General features: G+C 43.5%; 1 protein-coding gene across 1 annotated transcript in view; it reads right to left on the bottom strand.

The window, feature by feature from the left end:
- The window catches only part of para (sodium voltage-gated channel paralytic), a 225,265-nt gene that overhangs the window by 1,682 nt on the left and 200,045 nt on the right, over window positions 1-23,538 (bottom strand). The window contains exons 21-29 of the mRNA XM_075891653.1: window positions 22,055-22,256; window positions 20,915-21,195; window positions 19,158-19,331; window positions 14,064-14,186; window positions 7,448-7,711; window positions 5,134-5,190; window positions 3,982-4,119; window positions 2,654-2,761; window positions 287-557 (exon numbers count right to left, since the gene is read on the bottom strand). Of these exons, the coding sequence (XP_075747768.1) occupies window positions 287-557; window positions 2,654-2,761; window positions 3,982-4,119; window positions 5,134-5,190; window positions 7,448-7,711; window positions 14,064-14,186; window positions 19,158-19,331; window positions 20,915-21,195; window positions 22,055-22,256 (1,618 nt within the window). The remainder of the gene's footprint in view (window positions 1-286; window positions 558-2,653; window positions 2,762-3,981; window positions 4,120-5,133; window positions 5,191-7,447; window positions 7,712-14,063; window positions 14,187-19,157; window positions 19,332-20,914; window positions 21,196-22,054; window positions 22,257-23,538) is intronic.

The raw sequence follows: 23,538 nt of genomic DNA, 5'->3' as shown, positions 1-23,538 counted from the left end.
ATTGGGCTAATGATATCTGGCTACCATAAAAATAAGCTAGTTCTTTGTGCTGCTTTATTCACCTTGGGTACACGAGATATTTTCATAGAGACAGTTACTTTCACCAGCCTGGAGTGCTGGGCATCATCCGTGAAAGACCAGTTAGATGACAATCATGGTCAAAACGGCCATCGAAGATTAAGCATATATAGCACTGTACACTGTAATCACACTTTTACACACAGATCCACTTTATACAAAGAACAACTTGTTTTATTATAGAAGCTGCAATGCTATGGTCTCTTACCTAGAATAGATAATATCACAACTACGAAGTCGAACATGTTCCATGGCTCTCGAAAGTAGTGCCAGCGCAGGGCGAATATTTTGAGCAGGCATTCGGCTGTGAAGACAGCGATGAAGAAGATGTTGAGCCGTTCTAGGATGGACTCGAACAGCCTGGACTGCTTATAGTGGTCGAGTGCCATAACTGTCATGTTGAGGACAATAAATATCATGATCGCCATGTCAAACATTTTGTTTGTAGTCAGGTCGAAGACCATTGCTTGAAGTTTGAACTGTAATAAGAAAAAATAATAATAATTGGAGTTGTCGTAGGCTCTATGCTAATTAATTATGTACAGAAAACTGATCCGATGTGACTCGCCTTTCTGTACTATATAGCTTTTGAGGGCATACATCAGACAGCAGAAAGCGGTGATAGAGACAATTCGCCAAGGAACCTGGCTTAGAACAAGTGAACCGTAGGTTTTTTTTTGTATTTGGGTGTAGCTCAGAGACCTGGACGAACTGATGTTTTATGCTCAGAGGCGCTTAAATCTTGTCTGCACATGCAGCAGAGCGATATAGTAAGTTTCACGCTGTTTTTTATTAGAACTTCGAAATGCACATAACATGAAAGTTTACAAACACTTACTTGGTCCCATAGCCTAGCTGGCTACTAGCGGGACTGATTGTGTGACATGCCTACATAACTGCGCAAGCGGTTACAACAGCGGCAAGGGAAATCAAATTAGATGCAAACATTAAAACAAGAATGCGTCATTCAATTAGACAGGAAATAACAGCAGGAAAAATAGCCACTTGGCTTAACATTTAAATACTATACATAAAGCGCTTCATGTCCACAGAAAAATCGTTCGCCTCTTTCACACCAGTTGGTATGGCATATCAAATAAGAGTGGCGTGAAATTCTACGGGCCTTCAGCAGTAGGCTTTTCTGGCAAGCGGTAAATTGAAGCAATTGTTTGCTGCAGCTCTTATACAGCACCCAGGTAATGTAAAGGTGCCAATAGGATTGAGTCATCATGTTTTAAAATTCTGTGCACTATATTAACAACACTCAAGACGTGGGCACAGACACGTGTTAGTGTACGCACATGTGAAAAAAGTTGTTTTGCATCATTTATCCTGTATGAGTTTATTATGACCCTAACTACCCTCTTTTGTAGACGGCTAATAGATGGCTTAAGCAATTTTGTGCATTTCATACCCGATTGCTCAAGTATATAGAATTAAAGGGTAAAGTTGAAGCTCCAAGTCAGAGGCACCACACACGTACAGGTAACGAAGAAAAGAATGGTATAATACAAAGCGGGGTTTACGTTGTTTAATCGTTCTTGAAAAAGACGACCTGGTACTTATTCTGCATTGCAATTTGTTTGCTTTCATGTGAGCATGCAAGTCTTCCTGACAGTTATATTATTTCTCATTCTTTTGGTGCGTTTTATGTCCTTCACGTTGCCCCGCCACGCTGGTCTAGTGGCTAAGATACTCGGCTGCTGACCCGCAGGTCGCGGGATCAAATCCCGGTTGCGGCGGCTGCATTTCCGTTGGAGGAGGAAATGTTGTAGACCCGTGTGCTCAGATTTGGGGGCACGTTAAAAAACCCCAGTTGGTCGAAATTTTCGGAGCCCTCCACTACGGCGTCTCTCAAAATCATATGGTGGTTTTGGGACGTTAAACCCCACATATCAGTCAATATGTCCTTCACGTTTATACCTGTCATACATACCAGATAAGGATGGAACTCTAAAATTGTAGTTAACTTATCACTCATGCAAAAACGTGCGAGTATATATATAACCAGTAAACGAGCATATTGCCCTATACAAACCACGCAGACAAACAAAATAAAAGCGTTGACGGGAATGTATCTGCACAGCTTGTATTAGGCCGTGCAAGGATGGGTCAAGGCAGAGCTGATGGGCAAGTATACCTGGTCCTGGCTTGGCTTGGACGATAATTATTGTTTATCTATGACACACTGCCAACCTCAACCACAACAGCTCTGCCGTAAAACTCGTATAGAACGTTTGTGCCGCTAAAACTAAACCAATCTCACTACTCAACCCCCACTGGTTCACTAAAATTTAACGAAGAAACGCACGGGCGAGAAACACCGATTAGGATTTCTGCCCAGACGCAACCAATAATTGAAGGAGGCAGACGGACCGTTGGGATTCAGCTTTGGCGGTGCTTGGGCGGTGACTGAGCACGCGGCAGTTTATGATGAAGATAGTTTGCTATCTACAGCACACGGCCAATGTCAACCACAACAACTCTGATGTAAATGAATAAAAGTGATTATATCTCACCCCATAATTTCAAAATTTGGGCAACAAAATGAAAAAAAGTGGCAGCGTGAATTTACCCGGGGTCTTGGAATTGCCTTGGCTGGCTTTTTGGATCCCATTTTCTTCATGGCGTTATAGTATTTCTTTTGGTCTTCCGTCATGAACATTTCTAATGATCCTCCAGCCTGAAACACAGGGTAAAGAAGAAACGTTTCGCGAGTTGGGATTATTGTAGTGCATAGTCGTGAATGCGATGTTCACATCCTGTTTTTACATGACGTGCATCATAACGACAACAGAAATAGCACACACAATAAAGCTAAAGGCATGAACGTTAGTTGTATATATAAAAAAAAAAAACTCCGGGCCTGCGCGGAATGTGCGGCACAGTCACAGCGAAAGCAAAAAGAGGCGCCTTTCAGAGCCCTCACACTATCTGGGCAACTAATACACGCACACTTGCAGGGTTACCCACTACGCCATAAATCGTAATTTTTGTGTTGTAGGGGAGCATTCCCTATGCCATCCTTCGTCGTTCTTCTGAGAAGCGTGGTATCCGCTACATACTCGCAAGAAATATCGTGCAAATTTTTATGCAGTGGCTAACGACGATGACTATGCCTGACGTGGGTATGCGCCACAGTTAATAGGTGATCAAGAACAAGCTTTTGTAATGTGTCGGACCATTGGACGACCCACTGTTGTAAAACGCTTTATTATTCATAGTTCGGGATTCCTGTCCCGACGTAGAGCCTGCTTAAGGTAAGTTCGAAACGAAGTTTCAAGCCCCAGCGTCGCTCTGTGGTAGAATGGTAGACTGACATACTGGGGACACTGGTTTGAATCTCGCCGTGCGCTTGGTAATTTTATTTGCTAGGTTTTCTTTCTCATTTCGTGTTATAGTGGTTACGGACACTGGCGGTGGCAGACAATTACAGCACCCAACACGACCCTTGTGATCTCATAACAGCTTTCGCTGTAAAAAAAAAAAAAAGCATTTTTACCGCAAGTTTGACAGTGCTCAACTCGAAAAAGGTGCTACCTTCAAAACACCTTTCAAGCGAACGTGTCTCAAGAAATTACTGGGGCTCCATATGTCACGTCGAAACCTCAGCTTCAGTAATCAAGTAAAGTTCTGACAGCCGAAAGCTTGTTACTCAGTCATGCATTTTGATTTCCAGCGCCAGTGATGACCGTCTTTTGCAGTAATTCAGGTCAATAAAATGGTTCGAGTGCCACATGTGGTTAAAAAAACACGAATAGTTTAAGAGAAAGATGACTGCACGCGCTAACACCGATATAGGCTGTAACTACAAGGGTAGAAAAAAATAAATGCAAAACTGTAGTACGAATGCGTATTAAAGAGACAAAACTGGCAAGTCGACCATATTAAGTTCGTACCCACCTTCTTCTTTTGTTCATTGAAATTGTCGATAATAACACCGATGAATAGATTCAAGGTGAAGAAGGAGCCGAAGATAATGAAGAACACGAAGTATAGGTACATGTAGATGTTAGCCTCGTATTCCGGTTGGTCCTCTTTCTGTGGAATGCAAGAAAAGTATGCGTGGCAATTAGATATGATGTAACCAGACTTGGTATATAATGAAAAAAAAAAACATTATTTTGGTCTGTCAGAGCGTGAACTAGCACGTAGCAAGCCGCTACGTACTAGTTAGCCCACGTTTAATTTACGTCGTAAAAGCTATACTTCAAAAAAAAGCAGAGCCAATGGTAATGAGATTATAAGGGCATGAAAATATTGTTTTTGAATTAGTTTCTTACGTGACTACTATAACAAGCTTCGCTAATGCCTCTATGGAAGACGCACATCTGAAACGAATGCGCGGCTGGTATGTTATTGTGTTCTTTGCGCGTGTCAATTAATGAGCGATTAATTCTCAATCAAATATTTACCATGTCAAGAGACACAACGTGACATTTTATATACTGTTTTACTGTGCTTTCCTGCGTCATAAGACATAGCGTAATTTGTCGACCTTGCGTAGTGCCATGCACATGATAAATTTCTTCCGAAGCATTAGTTATTGTTTGTCAGTATTCGCGTCTTCGCCTTTAGTTAGCGGAATTAAATATACTTCTCCAGGGACAATAAATAAAGTCCTGATCGGAGTACTCGGAAATTGTCGTAATACGCTGTCATAACCGGGTATGAAAACAAAGCACCTTGCAAACCCTCTTTCCGAACGATGTACAATGCAATGGTACCTCTAATACTAGCCATCGTTTCATAAACGCATTATGTGCACGCACCACCGAGTATGTATAAAACACAAGTGTAGGTAGGAACTACGAGAATCGATCAACATCCATTGGTCAATGCAAAACACAGCTGGTACTCAATATTCTCGGAGCGACTTGAGTTGGCGATAGCTGTAATTTATTTGATCCGTCAGAGTAACATTAATAGATTCCTCTCTGGGCAACATTATACACTTGTCATTAAGTTAAAGTGCTGTTCAGAAGTGTAGTCTGTTATCATTAAACTAAGTGGAAACAAAAAACCTGGACCCTGCTAACAAAATGATTGACTTACTCCGCCCCTGGAGTCGATCGCATTGTCCATAATGTCCGTCCAGCCTTTGAATGTTGCCTATGTAAAGATAAGTGCTTGAAGTAAGACATGACAGCTGCACATATGAAAGTTGTGATATCAGTAAAAGAAATGGCTCTGCGTATACAAACGATGATCTAAACATTGATGTGTGTTACTCCGATTGGTTGACATCTTATCTAGAAACATTTCTAATTTGCGCGAGAAAATTGAGCGAAAATTAATTTTTGCATGACAAGCTTCTTTTTTGTTCATAAAGATGTGTGTATTAGAGCAGCCTTTAATTGTTTCAAGAATGGGCTGACTTTAAGAAAAGGAAGATTATTTCAATATAGCGTAGCGCATGCACTATATCTTTTATTTGCAGTATCAAGAGTGCTGAAATTTCAGTATATTTATAAATACAATCGTCGTAATGTGTTTTGAGGCCGCCTCATTATTCTCTAAGCATACGTCACTTGGCAGTGACAATCATGACTTCCCCTTAATTTATGTCTGTTTTATATTTCAATTATTTCTAGTGATCCTCATTATTTTATTACAAATTTATTCTGCAGTTCTTCGCTTAAGGTTGCTTACTGGGTGGAAACTCAGCAGCCTAAACATGAAAAGTGAAGAAAACAAAGTGGCGACCGCTTTTCTAAGACGAAATTAAATTGAGAGATTAAAATAACCAATTATGGCGCAGCGCAGTTAACTGAATAGTAAATTTTTCTTTGTATTTTTATGAATATGAGCGAAAAGTTAGACGGAATATACTCCTTGGGTAATGATTGGGCGAATGATTGAACTTAGCCAAGGTCTCTTCACCAATCTTGCCAATCAGTTCCGCGTGTTTATCAAGGAAATGTCGCTAAGAAATCAATACCACCCCAAAACGGTGTGTTATTTTCCGTGCGAATAAAAAATTGGGGGACCCTTGAGCTTGGCTTTTAAGAGTTGAACGCGATAGCGAAATCCGGCGCTTAGTGCACCCTTCAACCGCTAAGTGCATACTTATTAATAAGTTTTGTTACATACACACACACGCACACAAACACACACCCAGTAGATTGGGCTAGCGCGCGCTATTATCGCCGAATGGGCTCGTTTCTATCGTGACACCTGTCAAACAAAATGCGTTAGAGGGGCCCTCAAACACTTTTTCTAGTAACTATAGGATGAATTCACTAGAAGAGCTTATTGCCTCACGAATTCAACACCGCAAAAATTTTAAGAATTCGTACAGTGCGAGTGGAGTTACAAAGGTTTGTCGCATGCTGCAATTACATTATCTCTTCTCTCGTCCCGACAAAAGCGCTGTAAGCTAAGCAGGGAAGGCTGGCAGGGCAACGAGACTACCGGGCCTTGTGACCTTGAGCACTTTTTTTTTCTTCTAACGCGCGGCTTTTCCAGCGTGATCGCGCGCGCACGCGTGGACAAGTAGCGGCCTCTCGCGGCTATCTCGGTGACTTGATTTTTCGGTCACAGACGCACAGACAATTTTCCGCTCACAACCAATGGGGCCGACGTCGGTGGCGGGTTTTCTGCGACACGAGTTCTCTAACGATATCGTGTTAAAACATCACACAATTTTGGAACCTTTACGATAGCCCAAATACCACAGCTTCTCGTAGAGGTGCTTCAGAAAACAATGATACAAACAATCACTGTTACTTTAACTATGGCAAAATTCGCGTGATATCCATGCGAACGCTTAATTAAGGTCAGCAGTAAAGATAATCTACCACGAGCTGTTCACGAAAAGCGCGCAGGGGTTTGGAACCCTTTAGAAATTAATTACGCCGCGATAGCTTTTTCAACGTGCTCGCTTGAAGCGCTACACTGGTGTAAATTAAGTGTCACCCCTTCGTTTGGGAGAAACCGGTGAGAAGAAGGTACGTGGTGCTAAATAATTTTGTCATTAACCGAAAGCTGCATGAAGTTTCGGTCCAAATGCTGTCAAGAATAGCTTTCTCTCTGCCACAGAATGAGCTACGCAAAACAAGTAGAATTAATAGATACGTTCACGTAAACTGAGAAGAAATATGGTCAATGTGCCCCTCTCTCCCCCTCTGCAGAAATTTCCGGCTACGCTTCTGAGCAGATAACTTATCAGAACACCAAAGGATTCAGAAGAGGTAGCTGTTTGGGATCAAACTACTGCGATTGTCAATGGTCAGCGCGTGACGAGTTGAACAGTTCAGTTCCGCTGGATGCGTGTGGTATCAACACCATGGCGGATGCACGACTCATTGAATGGCTTGCGTTAAACGGGCACGCATTTGCCGAACTGAGGAAAAAAAACGCAACTGACCACTTGGAAAAGGGCCAAATATGCGTTGAGGACGTTGTCGAAGTTGATCATGGGGTTGTCCCAAGTGAAGTTGTTGGCTTCACACGCCTTTCTGTTTGGGACGTGTGTGCTGTTCAAGCGTGTGCCGTTTCCATCGACGCAGCGGTAGAACTTTCCCGCAAGCATCTGGACGCCCATGATGGAGAAGATGAGCCAAAAGATGAGACACACCAGCAGCACGTTGAAGATGGCTGGGATGGCTTGCACCAGGGCGTTGACAACAACCTACAGACCACGGCAGAGACGAAAGGGGCAGGGAACAAACACCTCATGATCAGGTGAGTTACAATCACGGAGCTGTTGCAATAAAAGTGACAGAAAACAACAACAACAACAACAACAAAAAACAGATCTCGTACTCCACCTTCTCGTCGCTTACTTTCTTAGCTGTGAGTTACTATTGCGAAAACTATACCACGTCACGTGAACGGTCACGCGTCCTGCTGCTTTTTAACCAATAAACCAGAGAAAGCATAGTTTGCCAGTGGTAACCAACGTGAACTACTGCTACATATAAAACCACGTTGAAGCACACATTGCCACGGGGACGCTTCGTCTTTAGTTGCCGGTATGGAGCACACAGCTCCTCAGGATTGTTTCGTTATCACAGCGCTAAGCTTTTGAAACGTCCTCTTGGTGTGTCATATTACTGAACGCCATTTTTTAAATTATAGCTTCACTTTCTGCTAATGTACTTTCTGCTAATGATTTTTCAGGTAGGGAAGGTTCCTTTTCTATATCAAGGTCTTCGACACCCACGTTTTTGATAAGCCTGTGATATATTGTCTTGAATTCGAAACCAGCCAAAATTGAAGTGTTTCAAACCACTGTACTGCCGTTATTCTAAAGTTATCGTTAAAAACATTTGGGATAATACAGGTTATTTCAGTGAAGGCTGTATTGCTTAGCTTGAATCAATTAATTCTCGTGGGCAAGCACACTCGATTGAACATTTCTTTTTTTGCAGTGTTGAAAAGGCTGTTGCACTTTTCAACTCGAAAACGCATTCCCGCTATGAGCACCGCGTTGCTTTTCATCACGTTAGTTTCATGTGGTCTTGACCTTAAAGAAGGCAGAACTGGTTATGCTTATCAGGGCTAATAGTGTAGGAAGCCTTCTACTATTGTGACATGATTGGTGCTCACGAGCACAATTAATTGCTTCGTTACTACTCAATATTACCTAGCTACCGCGATTGATTTGGACCGTTTTATTGCAGTGGAACGAGGTGGTCTCTATTTTCATACGAAATTTTACGGCAAAACTCCATTGGACTGGCCATGTGTCCGGAAGTATACAATGAGTCTACAAAAAGTTACTGGTGCACAAAAAATAAATTAAAATAAAAAATAAGCTCGAAGGTGTTGGATTTGACTGTTATTTGGGTACAGCGTGGAAAGGGAGGATAATGTTATTGTCGACAAAAAAAAAAACTTTGCTGATTTTGTACACTGTTGAGAGGAGGTGGCTCAGAAGTTATGCTAATGACAAGCGTGGCTGCCAACATGTAAGCGTGAAGGAAGAAAGGAACTGTGCGCGAATCACTCATCTCCGGAATTCTTTATCCACAGAAAGGAATTCCTGGAAGCGTAGGGAACGTTGAATGGAACAATGCCGTCGTTTCGTCTAGTGTCGAGAAATGGATTTCGTGTTGCTTGTATCAAACTCTAACATGACTAGCTGGGCACTTACTCGTAAGCATTGCCGCATGATGTACGTTCTTTGTGGTTCCGAACCAACCATTTATTCCTTCTGCCACTACAGGGTAGTAAACGAGACGTACGCCTTGTTAATCTTTCTGTCTTTCTGTGTCTCCAAGTATCCTTGAATTGCGGAATATTCTCATAAACTGCGTTCTTCTTCTTACATTAAGAGAAGTAACCGTGACTCTGCATTAGCGTGCAGTAGGCTGCAAACTTATTATGCTAACAATGGCGGCACGTAAAAACTAAATGTCTTAAGAAATGACGATAGTTATAGCGCGAGAACAAAACGCCGACACAGAGACAAGAAGGACACGAAAGACGGCGTTTTGTTCTCGCGCTATAACTATCGTCATGCCATACCAACTAGCCCAAGCTGCCACACGTCTTAAGAAACTTCCAGCACTCATGATATTGTTTTGTTTTCAACTGAATTCCTGTGAAGTTTCGTCTGCCTTACCAGCTCAACTAGATTATCAATACTGATAGCATGCACGTGATGTTACGAACGCACAATATGGCTGCTAAATTGTATCATTAGATGACGTCAAGGCAGTATAATCGCGCGGATATCAACCTACTTCAGTGTGATAACGAAGTCGCTGCAGTGTTATTTGGCCTCGGTGCATGAATAACGAGGGAACCAGCGTGCGATCTGCTTACAGCGCGACGTCACAAAGTTCGCATTCCCCCCTATGTTGGTGCTCTAACGTGGTGGCTTTAGTGATGTCAGTGCGTGCCATCAATAGATAACTATACCTCATTAACTGTAACTATTGTACACTGAAAGTCGTATTTACAAACTATAAAACATCGCATTAAGACGCACTTCGAGTAAAACTAAAAGAAGAACCAGGTGCGCAAGAAAACTATATCACAAAGAATGCAAGCACTGGCGGAAAATACGCGAAGAAATTGCCAGCCGCGTAGATATAATAAAGTAGACGAAGGGCGATTACTTCTGATCTGACATGCCAGCACAAAGAGGTGGTGCTGTATGTGGGTATACATTGCAATCAAGAAGATGCTGGTAACATATCCTAATTGATTGATTTGTGGGGTTTAACGTCCCAAAACCACCATTTGATTATGAGAGACGCCGTAGTGGAGGGCTCCGGAAATTTTGACCACCTGGGGTTCTTTAACGTGCACCCAAATCTGAGTACACGGGCCTACAACATTTCCACCTCCATCGGAAATGCAGCCGCCGCAGCCGGGAATCGAACCCGCGACCTGCGGGTCAGCAGCCGAGTACCTTAGCCACTAGACCACCGCGGCGGGGCAACATATCCTATTAATTCATGTTGTTAACAGGCGCTGAACGCACTCGCTGTCAAAGAAGAGTGCTTCAAATAAACATGCTTTCATTTGCACACAAGAGATAGGAAATATACAGAAAACAAACATCATAGAAACAAATTAAGCTTCTAGATTGCATAAACATATCCGAGGAGTAATTTTTGAGGCAATGAACGAAGAAAAAAACGTAGAAAAAGAAGTGAATGATTCAGTTTAATTGAAAACGTCCATGCAGCAAAGTTTTTCTGAATGAACAAGGAATGTGCAGCATTGTGATAAAAAAACTCTACTCCACTACTTGTACCGATCAACATGCCCAGACGGGCTCATAAGCATATTTCACAAAAGATCGAAGAGCAGAAAAAACAAAGAAGAAAAAGTCAGAGACAATAACAAAAAAAGAGAGATGCAAGATATGTTAATGAGGAGAAAGTGATGGTGTTTTGAGTGATGTAAAGTGAAATGTATTATTGTTTTTTTTTCACGAGTAACCAACCAGTGGCGTGAACGGAGCAAATATGCACAAGCGCAGCAAGTACGAATTTCAGAATTTGCTATTCGGCAACGCTTTGCATTGAGTTACTCCGTTCACCAGGTTGCCGACTTGTTTGAAAGCGGTGTTATTGTTTGACGTGAAACACGCAGACAAACGTGCGACATCGAAACTCGACGAACAAACATCGTTGGGTCGCTCACCTTAGGAGAAGGGGACACACTTGGAACACGAATTGCACACCACAGGGTTTCACCGGCAAGATAGTATTACGAACGACAAATACTCACCTGGTGCGTAAAAAACATCTATCACGGTTGATGGAACTTACGTGTGGATTGTCAGTGCATGCAGGCTCAGGCACATGCACGGGTCAAGTATGGTAAAAAAAAAAAAAAAACGAACAGAGCATTCCGGGGTTTTGAGGCGTGAACGCCTAATCTGTGCGCTAAGTGAACCCCACGCGACACCGCTATAGTCAACTCTACTGGAAACCACCGATTTCTGATTGCGTTAAAGGCTCGTTTAAGAGGCACGGCGTGTTTTTTGTTTTTTTATTGGTTGCGGAGTGCATGGATTTGCTCCTGAAGAGTTGACTTCGGGGTTCACTTGCTAAGTGTGTTCTAGCGATATGAACACTGGCTACGCATATTTTACGAGTTGCAAACGCACACATCGTGAGTGTGTCTGATCATGCTTTACAGGCACGTGTACACATTTGAAGCACGCTCGCTTGATGCAACTGCTCGCAGCCGTTGTATTAAACACTGACAAGGCAGTCGATGCGCACATATGACTTGATGCATTCTCAGCAGCTTTTTGTAAGCCTACCCTAAAAGATATTTGCTTTTCGCAAAGAGGAAGTGTCGGCGACCAATTTACGCACTAAGGTGCGAATGCATTGCAAACGGGCACTAAATGTGCGTCAAATACAAACACAATCTACTGTGATATTTGCGTGTGTGTTCTCTATAGCGTGCACTCTACGTTGCACCGGGCATAAAAAAATTGGTGTTTGGTGGTGTATGAACATTTAGTACACGAGGCAACGCGATTCGAAGGAAGACAGAAGAAATACGTAGACGAAGAAGGTCTATGGTATGTATCGATTTAGCCACGCACTTTATGAGCTTCCATTGTTGCAGCCACGCTTAGCCAAAGCGTTTTGGCAGTTCACAAAAAATACAAAACAAACATTACCGTCGTCGCTATCCACAACACATAGCTCATCATAAAAAACAGCCAGAAGCTGAAAAGCGCGTGAAAAAAGAAACCACCGAGCAGCATATAGGCATGTGCCAATCACAACAAGAGCGCTGAAGCAACTTGCAAAGCCCTTTTTTTCAGAGGTAAATAAATGAGCACAAAGTATATTTTCTTGATTACTCTATCATTGGAATTCGTTTGTAATTAGGCTACCGGGAGTAACTAACTTTATATCTATCAAGAAGCATTTTTTTTATAATGACAAAGCTTGCTCTCGATATGTGTTTAATTTTGTAGCAATTGAAATATGGCGTGATTGAGTTCATCAGCATGTTATTATTATTTCAAGAAGCTGCGTACCAGTGACATTAGACGTTTTTTATGAATTACGCATAGGCTGTTTTATTTAGGACAAGAATCGAGTTGAAAAGTAACCGCAGCACTATTAGCAGCGTGATGTAAGTTGCCTGTAAGATTTGTGGAACACGGAACAGTGCTCGATAGGAGTTGTTGAAATGGCTTAACCACCCAGGTTACCGCGTAGTTGCACAAACCAGAATAGTAAACGCAATTCAAAGATAACACAATTAGGTTAAGGGTTTGGATAAGCAATAATTTAGACATGCATGCTTCGAAAAGAAGTCACAAGAAATTACGAAGTGGCTGCTGCACTTAGCGCACCTACACTTATAAACAGCCGCTACGCTTATGACACCACCAGATTTCAATCGAAGTAGTACGTTAAGAGCATCGTAAAGTCGCAAAAGAATCCCCACAAAGACGTGGAAAACATGCGATTGAAAAGAGAGCATTGCTGCGTGACAGTTTTTTGTGCGATTTAATTTTATTTTTATGCTGCAAGAAATATTGTATCGTGGAAGAGCTTCTCGTTTGCAAGTTTTTGACAACGGAACTCTGAATGAGCGTATCTGCATTGCTGGTTGTCATCTGAAGAGCCTTTTGAATTTCGTAGGCTCTCACTCTTTGCATGGAACGAGTCCCTATGCTAAGAGCAAGATGTTCTTGTCCTTGCGTCATGAATCAGTAAATATGCACGAGGAGATATACAGTAATGTCCAGGTCGTCGCTTCGTCGTACTTTTTGCTTTACACTGTCTGTAGGTGGTGCCAAGATATCCGCTCTGGCCCATTGATACCTCTCGCGTGCTAGTTCCTTCACTTTGTTCTTGATGCGTTCTCATCACCATCGACATGCAGTTATGTTAAACTGACAGGTTCCCTTGAGCAATATGAATGCTGAACTAAACAGCAAGGAGGGGCCGCAAACCAGCAATAGTTAAAGTCGTCCAATTCCAGCGTAACGTGCTCTTACGACCATCGACATACAGGGCTGTACAAGGTGGCCCATTTCCAAATGTTAATGCATGTCGAAGCGTTAAGAGAGAGAGAGAGAGAGAGAGAGAGAGAGAGAGAGAGAGAGAGAGAGATAAATAGTGAGGAAAGGCAGGGAGGTTAACCAAGCTTGGCTCGGTTGGCTACCCTACAGAAGCGTTAAAATGTTTAAATGAGAATAGGGACAGCCAAGTGTGTGACCAGACTGGGACACTTGGTAAAAATCAGTTCAGTGATAACCAGTATGACGAATCTAGATTTCAATTTTTTGGCTTAATGTTTAGAACTGCAGCGACCAACTTTTCATAACAGATGACACCTTCCGGGCCTGGGCGAAGCGACGAAGCGAAGCTCTTGGCGTAGTGCTTCAGCATTATGGCCAGTACGAGCACGGCGGCAACGCCTATATTGTAAATGCAGGTGCACACAGGCCTACACACAGACACACCACACGCACAAAACCAAACACGGTGACGACAACAAAACTCCGAGCACATCAAGCTCACACGGTGCCTTCTACTCACCCTCATGCCCTGGAACCGGGACAGAGCCCGGAGTGGTCGCAGGGCTCTGAGCGTCCGCATCGTCTTGAAGGCTTGGATACGGCCCGCCCCCAGCGCTGACGCGATTAGATTGACCACTGACACCTGGCGAAAGGAACAGTCCGCGGAAGCTGTTGGTTGCCCCGTGTGGCACAGGGGGCGCGCGCGTGATTGTGCGCAGCCCCCACCCGCTGCTCGGCGCTTGTGGTGCGGAGGGGGGTCACTTACCTGGGGGACATTTGGAAGTGGGGAGGACGGGAGGAGGACGGACGGGCGGATCGGGATATCACTCTGGGATGGCTATGACAACGGACCGAAGGACACTGTGAGCTCTTCGCTAGCGTTTCTTTTCGGACATCTTTGTAAGTGACTGTTTTTGTACGGAGAATGGGACTTGTACCGTAGGTATGCCATAGTATCGAATGCCAGTTTAATGTACTACTCAGTGTTGCTGTGACTCTGGAGTTGGCTGTGGCGTACGTCACAAGAGGGAATGACGTTTTCGGTAGATTTAGGTGGTCAATACCAGAAGGTGCTCACATTGTGATTATTACCTTTCACCCAAGATTTGTGGCTGTTCGACCCGAGTGAAACGAAGGATGTATATCCGTCTCTGGAATGTTCTCTTCACGCGCGTAACGTCTGAGCTGTTTTGCACAGTAGTGTTGGTTGGTCCAAGTGTCCCTCGTTTCTTGTACAGAGTCCACGTACAGCAAGAACCACGGACAACATAGACACAAGACATATGCGTCGCCGCAAGTTCTCGCCAACCTCTCTCGTTCATTTGAGCGTGAAGGTGGGTCCATCATTGAATAGGATGTCGATAATTGCGAACTTCGCTCCAGGATCTTCACTGTTTTCAACATTATATCGCGTTGTCAGCCTTGAGAGTAGGATGCTGTTCTCATAATCAGGCTGCTTTAATGTATTTGATTCATTGTCGAATATCAGAAGCTCAGAGATCAGATCAGAGCTCAGAGATCAAACCACTACCATTCACCTAATACTTGTTTACTTTATACGTAAAAGAGCTTTGTTCGTTTTTCTATTTCATGGCTCTTTCTATTAGAAACTTCCTATATGCATATGCGATGAGTGTATTCCATGGGTGTTTCATTATTTTTATTAGTTGGCTTGGAAAAACATAATAGTTTGTCGTGTGATAAATATGAGAGTGTCGTGATCAACTGCATGTGTATTCCAATTCGCTTACATAATTTCAGTGATAATCTGTATTTCAGGTTCTAAAGCTACACCTTGGCTCACTTATGCTGCTTATTATACTTCCCGTTTGTAATGTTTGCGAAAAATACGGTGCACCACTCAACGCCGGTGGTCGCTACAATTTTCACGCGGATCAGTACGAAACTATATCCTCAGCCAGAGCGCGTCTTTCATCAGCCGTGAGGCAAGCCCCGTGTCGTTGACCGAGAGGGAGGCTGGCGGGAACAGTTGCGACTGCAGAAGCCATTCGTGGCGCATGCCTGACACGAGACTAGGACAGCACCACAGACGGACAGCAGACACGACACAGACGCACGCGCTCGTGAACGCCGCTAATGAGTGCTCACTGCAAGCTAGACAATACTTTTTTTTCAGTGTGAGTGAAATGATTCGCTGCGACGTGCTCTGCCCGAAGTGCTTGCGGCATGTGCGTGCGTCACTTTCGAACGATGACAGCGCAAGGCTTAGATGACAGTTTCCACGGATGACGTGGTACAGCTGAAAATAATATTGTAATATGGCGGATGTTAAATATAAAATATACCATGAACTTGGTGAAACCTGTGTGTTGCTGAAGTGATCATTTTCATCACAAAGAAAACTTCATTAGGTGTCCGATTTGATAGTATTCTACCTCTAGTTTGGTTAACATTGGTTTTCGGTGACAAGTGCTTCGAATTCAGTTTTTTTCTTCTTTTAGGCTTAATTAGTCATTCTAGACTTAATTAGTCATTCTAGACTTAATTAGTCATGAATCGAACGCATCGCAACCTGGGTATTGCATTCGAAGGCACCCCATGTGTTGCTGACAAGCTCATCGGGCAGGTGCACGTGCACACAGTTTGTTTCGATGTGTGCTTCACAATGCCTGCCATGTGGCAGGCCTTGGGAGATGAGTGAGGTGTGTGCATGTGGAGGTGCGTCCTAAGCTGAGCGGTGGTCTACTTACGCGCATTCCCTCCAGGCGGGACATCGCCCTCAAAGGTCTGAGCGCTCGGAGGGTTCGCATGGTTTTAAAGGCGGGGATTCGTCCGTAGCCCATCATGGCTACGGCCATGTTAAAGAAGGACACCTGGGACGGAGGCAGGTCGGTGTGGTTGTTGGGTGGAAAGGACTAGGAAGAAGAAAGGCCTAGCGACGAGGCCTCGAGGGAGAGAGAGAGAAAGCGAAAACGACACAGAGACACTGCACAGAACACAAAGTGAATGGGAACGAAATACGAACGATTTACGACAGCGGCGTAAGCCTTGTGAGCGGCTGAGCGTTTGGCGGTAATCTCGCTTGTCAAGATGGATAGCGACTGCCAAAGGGGTCCCTACAGCCCCCTTCTCGAATGTTATTACGTCGATGAGCACCAAACCGTGCCCATGTGACTGGCTCACTGGTTTATGACTCAGTCATAAAACTCTACCACATTGCAGAGCTGGCAGTGATATGACAACTTAACGAATTGACGCTACAGTAGCTGTGGTAAAACGCTTAAAAATCGTTAACTAATTAAACGCGCTGAATACGTATGCAAACGCATTACCAGCAGAGCGACTATCGTTTTCTAACCTGGCTAAATTTTTATCTTTATGTACTACAGCTTCGATATGTTTGATACTGTTAAGCGCCGAATTTTACTTGTTTTTGAAATTTCATTGATACGTTCGTATTCATTCTCATTTTCTTTGTGTACACTTTCACAACATGCGTGAAGAGAGAACAACCAAGAGAGCCCATTTAGATTTAACTATGATTACAGTCGGATCGGTAATTGGAAATTGAAAGTCTCAATATTTCTTGAAGAGCCTATATTTCTGTACAATGGATGTTTGCGGGATTAGTTACTTTTGAAGACGATGTTACCCTCGCATCAGCAGGTATCCTCGTTGTAGCTCTCTGATCAACAGAAGTCAACCATGCACAATCTCTTCCGTAAACACGCAGTAGTTTTATCTAATGCATGCACACACTTTACGTTAGCTGCGGAATTGAGGAACCACTCTCGTGCACGCCGATATGACGCACTGCTCACACTCGTTGCAGTGCTTGTGCCATAACAGTATAAAACAGTCTATAGAATTCACAAAACTGTTCTCAAAAAGCTATCATTTGTCAATGTTGTACCTGGCAAAGCCGAAAATTCACGGGCATTATTGCACGATGTTCAAAATAATAATAAAAGTTTCTCAATATTCTAAATATTCTAAAAGTTTCTAAATATTTGCAAATTAATACCATTGCAGTGAACTTGCGTTTAATTTGACTTCTCTTTTAAGCACTATCACCACTTTTTTTTTCACCTGTTACTTCAACGAAAACGACACGGAAATTGAGGATGCAGCATTGCGTAGAAAGTCACTCCTTGCTCTATAAGATTTCTCAGCAGTTATCCGCGGCTTCTCTAACGAGATGGTAGCAACGTCGACAGCTAAACTTTTTACATTTTGTGCATTGCCTGCTGCCTCGTTATGCAGCTTATTAAACGCTTAGTCGTCGTGTTTAGTTGCTACATCTAGTGCTACACTACCTTTAAATATCCTAGTTGAGATTAACAAACACATCTGTACATTGTTTTACGACGATTTGGTCATTTAGGTATTGTGTATTAAAATTTTTGTTCATGTATTAAAAAGTTATACGAACAATTTATATCATCATGAGAGTGGTTCCTCTTCCTTAGTTTTCATGCTTTTTAAATAAAGTTTTTCAATCAACCAATCAATCAATTTTCTCCGAGTGAACTTCTAAAACTATAGTACGCTGCACAAGCGCCATTGAAGCCGTTTAGTTCTTCAATGCCACCTATTTTATTCGCTCCATTGGTGCAAGTTTAAAGTAAGGACTGATAGAAAGTTATTCTTCTGATGGTAATGATTTTGGCACTCATAATACGACAGACACTGAGGCTAAACAGGCAATATAATTTCTATATGACTAAGTGTTACGTAGAAATACTAAGTTTCACGCATTGGTCAGGCTTGTTCACTACAGACTTTGTGCTGGTAGAAATAATAAACAACTATATAATATTCTCGATATTTAGATTGCTATTACACGCCTAAAAATGTAAATCTGCTTATTGGCATCTCCTTAACGTAATATTATACCGACTCGTAATGACGTAAGTTTTTATTAAAATTGTTGCTATGATTTTCTAGTTTCAATAATTTTAGAACAAATCATTAATTATGAAGTGTCGTTCTGATCTCAGCTTACGTTATCGGGCTAAGCCTGAAATCCACCATGTGTCGCTGATTGTACCAGTAGAATAGACGCCACTCGATTAGTTTTATTTGCGCCAATCGGAAAAGCTGAAGTATGTTACGAAGGCACAGTCTAAATAGTAATGGAAGCTTTTTAGAGTACCTATATTGTTTTAGAACATCTAGAGTTTTGACTAAATACAGTTTATAACTTTGTTTCAAGTGCTAATGGCTTAGTCATCACGAGGGTTCACTGTTCATGTTCATTAATTCTCAGTGATAAAACATATAGTGTTATGAACATGAACTATAGGGAATTGCTAACACGTTTATTTTGTTGACGGGTTCGTTATACCGACCCATTGTGTTCGCAAATCTGTTTGTAACTATGACACTAGCTCTACAAGATAATCTGGCGTAAGCAAGACTCTAAGACTGGATTGAATTGTGACACAGACAAAAGTGCATTTGCACTGAGGTCGAAATTTTTGGAAACCTAACCTATTAACATTAGTTTGTGATACACACGTGAATTTGAGAGCGTGAACTTGCAAACGCTGTTTTTTATGCGTACCGTCACTGTTTGAGACACGCTATTTGCTCACGTGGCTACTTTGAAAATTGATAATTAAGCGAGAATTGTTGGTGTCAGGTCACTTACGAGTACGATGACAAAGTCGAGCCAGCACCAGGCATTTGTGAAATATTTCTTGAATCCAAAGGCAAGCCACTTGAGCATCATTTCGAAGAAAAAGATCACTGTAAAGGTCTTGTCCATATATGTGAGCACTGCCTTGAGCGTCGGCCGGTCTTTCAGGTTAACGTCTTCAAGCGCCTGCGAGTCACAAAGGATACTTGTGAAACACGACAGGGGATGTTTATTGTTATCAAAATTTGATCGAAAATGAGTAAAAATGAACAAAATATCACAGTTTCTGTTTTCATTCACTTTATCCACTATTGGTTGTAAGAGTTTTTGAGACGGTGTTGGGTCCTCACGCCGTGATAACCTTAAAGATTTTTCAAAGACCAGTAATGATCAGTCTCTGAGGGCTTAATTTTAAGTTCAGTGTTATCTATACCACTTATTAGGTCGATGTGCAAGTTGGATGTTCGGGTACCAGTTTGTGTTATGCTGTAAAATGTTTGGGTTGTTGTGGTTGCTCAATCATTTTTTTTAAACATTTTTAGTGTCATTCTAGTTAGTTGTGCGCCATCATTAACAGCAACCAACAAGAGAGAATTCCCGTGGTGCATTCGTGTACCCACCAGAGGCAGTTTAATAGGCAGCAAAGTAGACATCAGTTGTTATAGTTCTCATTTATATTCTGACCACGCAAACGAGCAAAACGGCCAGAACAGTATTAAACAAAGCAGGAGGTGCCCCTGAATCTTGGTAGTGCGAGCTAGTGGGAATACTTTAGCTTTTGTAGGCTTACGCCCCACGATGGAAGGAAAGTGACTGCTGAACCAGAATCACAATATATATCTTGCAGAGTTTAATAATCCTGATGCTCAAATTACAGGGCGAATACACACACTACGAAGAAAACAAATGAGGAAAAAGTACTACGCAATAATGAAAAAAAATATAGTACGTGTTTCAGCTCAACAAATGTGAAGTTTGGGGAGGGGCGAATCATGCAGTGTGCGCCCGTGTTTCCCACAGCAAACATTTACTGCTTTATTCGCCGGTACACTAACACGCCATCCCTTTGCAGATATCAAGTAGCGGTGCTTCAGATAAATGACTCTGCTGTAGAGATTTAGACAAGGAGCTTGAGCGCCTTGGCTAAGTCCGTCGGGATTAGTTACGCTACTGTCAAGCCAAACATAGTGCTTTTGGCAGTAATGATGGACCTTTAACTCAGAATGCGCATAGTATAGACCAGTGACGAGTAGTGGATATGGTATTGTATGAATGAATTCATTATAATTTTAATGGTCAGTACGGGATGGGTGATGGCTACTCCCACGACGAGACAAAGAAGCCAAGCCCCTCTACCACATGGACATTCGGGACAGCCATGAGTTGGTCCACCAGCGCGTCACTATGCAACACATTTACGCAATTTTTGTGGAGCATACCCGTTTTGAAGAACCGTGACGACGACATCACACGTCGACAAGCCGAGACTATGAGGTGCTCCGCCCCTAAAATGAAGGAAGTTACTTCGCCGTCCATTCAAAAGCGGCAACTGTAAAACCCACTTGAGCCTTGCGCGAAAACACCCGCGCACATTTAGCATGAAGCCTCGACCGTCTGGAATAAAAGTGTGTTCAACTGTTTCGACTCGAATATGCCTCACATATAAAGACTGACTTGACTACCGGCCAGAATATCCCTTGTGTCGATCTAGGCACAAAACTCTCCTGATTACAATACTGATCGGATGATGCAGTAGAACAAGGACCTACCAGCGCCAAGCTGCTGGTGAGGATGAGAACGACGACGATGGTTTCGAAGTACTTGTGCTCTACGAGGGCGTACGCCTTGGTTCGCACGATCTTGTAGCGCTGCCAAAAAATCTTGTTCTCATCAAAAAAGCAGGCGAACGCGAATCGCGTGTAACACCAGTCGGGACAGCAGTCGGCCGGCATCTCGGGGATGATAATGTCCGAGGTGGCCGTTTCCAGCTTGTCTGTGTCCACATCTTCCGTGTCCGGGTTGATGGGCTCTTCGGTGGGGGCCTCCTCTCCTGCGAGATTCGAGAAAGGAAAGTTTAGCGCGAAGTCAGACGAGCGCGAAATACGACTTAATTCAACTGATCGGCATACGTTGACGACACCTGTACAACGTAGATGTAGCACCAAAACGACACACGGACACAAGAAGGCATATCAGTACAACACACAGCGCTGTGCGGCGTCTTGCGTTCCTTCTCGCGTGCTCATGTTTTTCCTTGCTGCATTAAGAGCTCTTCAGATGAACGTGAAACAGCGCGAATCGACGGGAAATAAAGTTGTGTATGTGCTGCGTACGTGTGCTTCTTGTAACCTTTTGTCCCGTGTAGGTGCGCTCTTTTACGTTCAGTATGTACCAACTGGGCCACCAACAATCTGTTATTCTTTAGATTATTCACCAACAAGTCTATTACGCAATCCTTGTCGGCTGATGAAAGGACAATCCGCATAATATAGACAAATAAATAAGAAATACCCTGCGGCGAGTATTCTTTGCGGTATTTTGAGTGGACACTAGGTTTACATACTGCGTACAACTTCACATTGTGTATCATAGGGACAGTCTCCTTGCCTTTACATGAGCGCGTGTAGGTAAAATGCCTTGACCTACTCGCACTTATATAAAATTTGCGTAACTGGTGGCCATCCTGTACGTCCTGGTGTGTGCCCATGGTACTGGACCACGCAGATGGGTTTTGCGCGCTTGCGTCTTAGTGTGCAAGGCTCTTGAATATTATTTTCCATTTTCCTTTTAGTTTCCTTTTCAGCTGAACAACGAATTCATGATTTCACGATGACCAGCTGTGGTATAGCCTCTCCTCTCGCGTTTTCAGGTGTAGCTGAAGATATGTGAGACTTTGTAAGGTGGTGTACCTTCTTTAGTGCCGAGGTCCTCTTTGCTGGCGTCCTTCTTCTCCTCCTCAAGGTTGTTCCCCAGGTACAGGGAACTGTTGCTAAGATCTTTGGACGGCTTGTTCCCAAGGAGGACCTTCTCCTTGGGGCTGGACGCTGACTTCTCGCTGAGGGTATCCTCGTCCTTTTGCGGGTACACCTTATTGCCCTGCGCTTCTTTCTCCTGCGAAACGGAAAGCGGGCCGTTTAATGTTAAGTTCCGCAACTTTTCCGTTACCACTCACATAGAGGAAATAAATTGAACACAGTATGAGATTGTGGTATACTTGTAACAGCATTCAATTAACCTAATTAGGGCGTGAAGGGAAGTAGAAATATTAGCAAGGCAGTCTAAATGGAAGTCGTAAACCGTCCAGAAAAGCACTCGTAATCCGGAACGCTTGTGCTTCATAATCAAAACAACAACAACAACAACAACAACAACAACAACAACAACAACAACAACAACAACAACAACAACAACAACAACGACGACGACGACGACGACGACGACGACGACGACGACGACGACGACGACGACGACGATGGACGGACGGACGGACGGACAAAAGAGTGTTCATATATTGTAGTTGGCGCTATAACTCCCCTGAGTTTGGTCAACAGTGGTTTCGCCTGGGGGGCTGTTTGAATGTTCTTAAGAGACGTCCTGTAGCAGGGGGCAAATCACTTGAACCGCAGTACTACGGTAGCGCCACGACAAGCAGAGGAGCTTCATCGGTGCTCTTTGCGATATTTGAGTAGACGCTAATCTTGTGAACTACTTATATGGTGAATCATTTTTCTGTTTGACGCTGTGCTTATAATCTATTGGGACGGTAGTGCAGTCTCTTCGCACCTATATGAATATGTGGGAAACTTATGCGAATTCTTGCAGCCGTGTTTAAAGATCGACCTTCCTAGAGTCACTGGAATTCCCTGTGAATGCTGGTGCTGTTACGCCTGGGAGTCCACACGGAACGTCATTGCCTGTGCAAAGGCAATCTGTGTCAAGGCCAGCGAGTGAGCCCGCCTGACGCCATCAACTCAACGACGTCATCAAGCGGCGGCGCCAGTCTGTCTTACGCAACGCACGGCGAGCTCCCTCAGCCCACGGGCCCAATGAAGCAAGTGGCGCCATCCAGTCTGGCTAGTCTTACGCAAAGCGTGGCAACATCACTCGTCCTTGGGTGCAACCCAGTGCAGCGGCTCCCGATTTGAGGAAACTGACGCCACCAGCGGTGGTTCCGATTGGACGTTGGCGACGTAATGAATGACACGGGGCCTATAAAAAAAAAGCCAAGCGGTGCGTCGACAAGCAACCGACCTATACGTCAGAGAGAAGTGGACGTATGCGTCAGAGAGATGACATCTCGCCTCTTCGAGTCGCTAAGCTGTCAGCCCCAGTGCCGAAGATGTAACGCCTTTATTTCTATGCTGTACATAAGCCCCACCGCGGTGGTCTAGTG

Source organism: Rhipicephalus microplus, chromosome 1 (assembly GCF_043290135.1).
Source record: "Rhipicephalus microplus isolate Deutch F79 chromosome 1, USDA_Rmic, whole genome shotgun sequence".
Taxonomy (NCBI): Eukaryota; Metazoa; Arthropoda; class Arachnida; order Ixodida; family Ixodidae; genus Rhipicephalus; species Rhipicephalus microplus.
The sequence above is the reverse complement of the archived record's forward strand: the minus strand, read 5'-3'. Positions and strand labels throughout refer to the sequence as shown.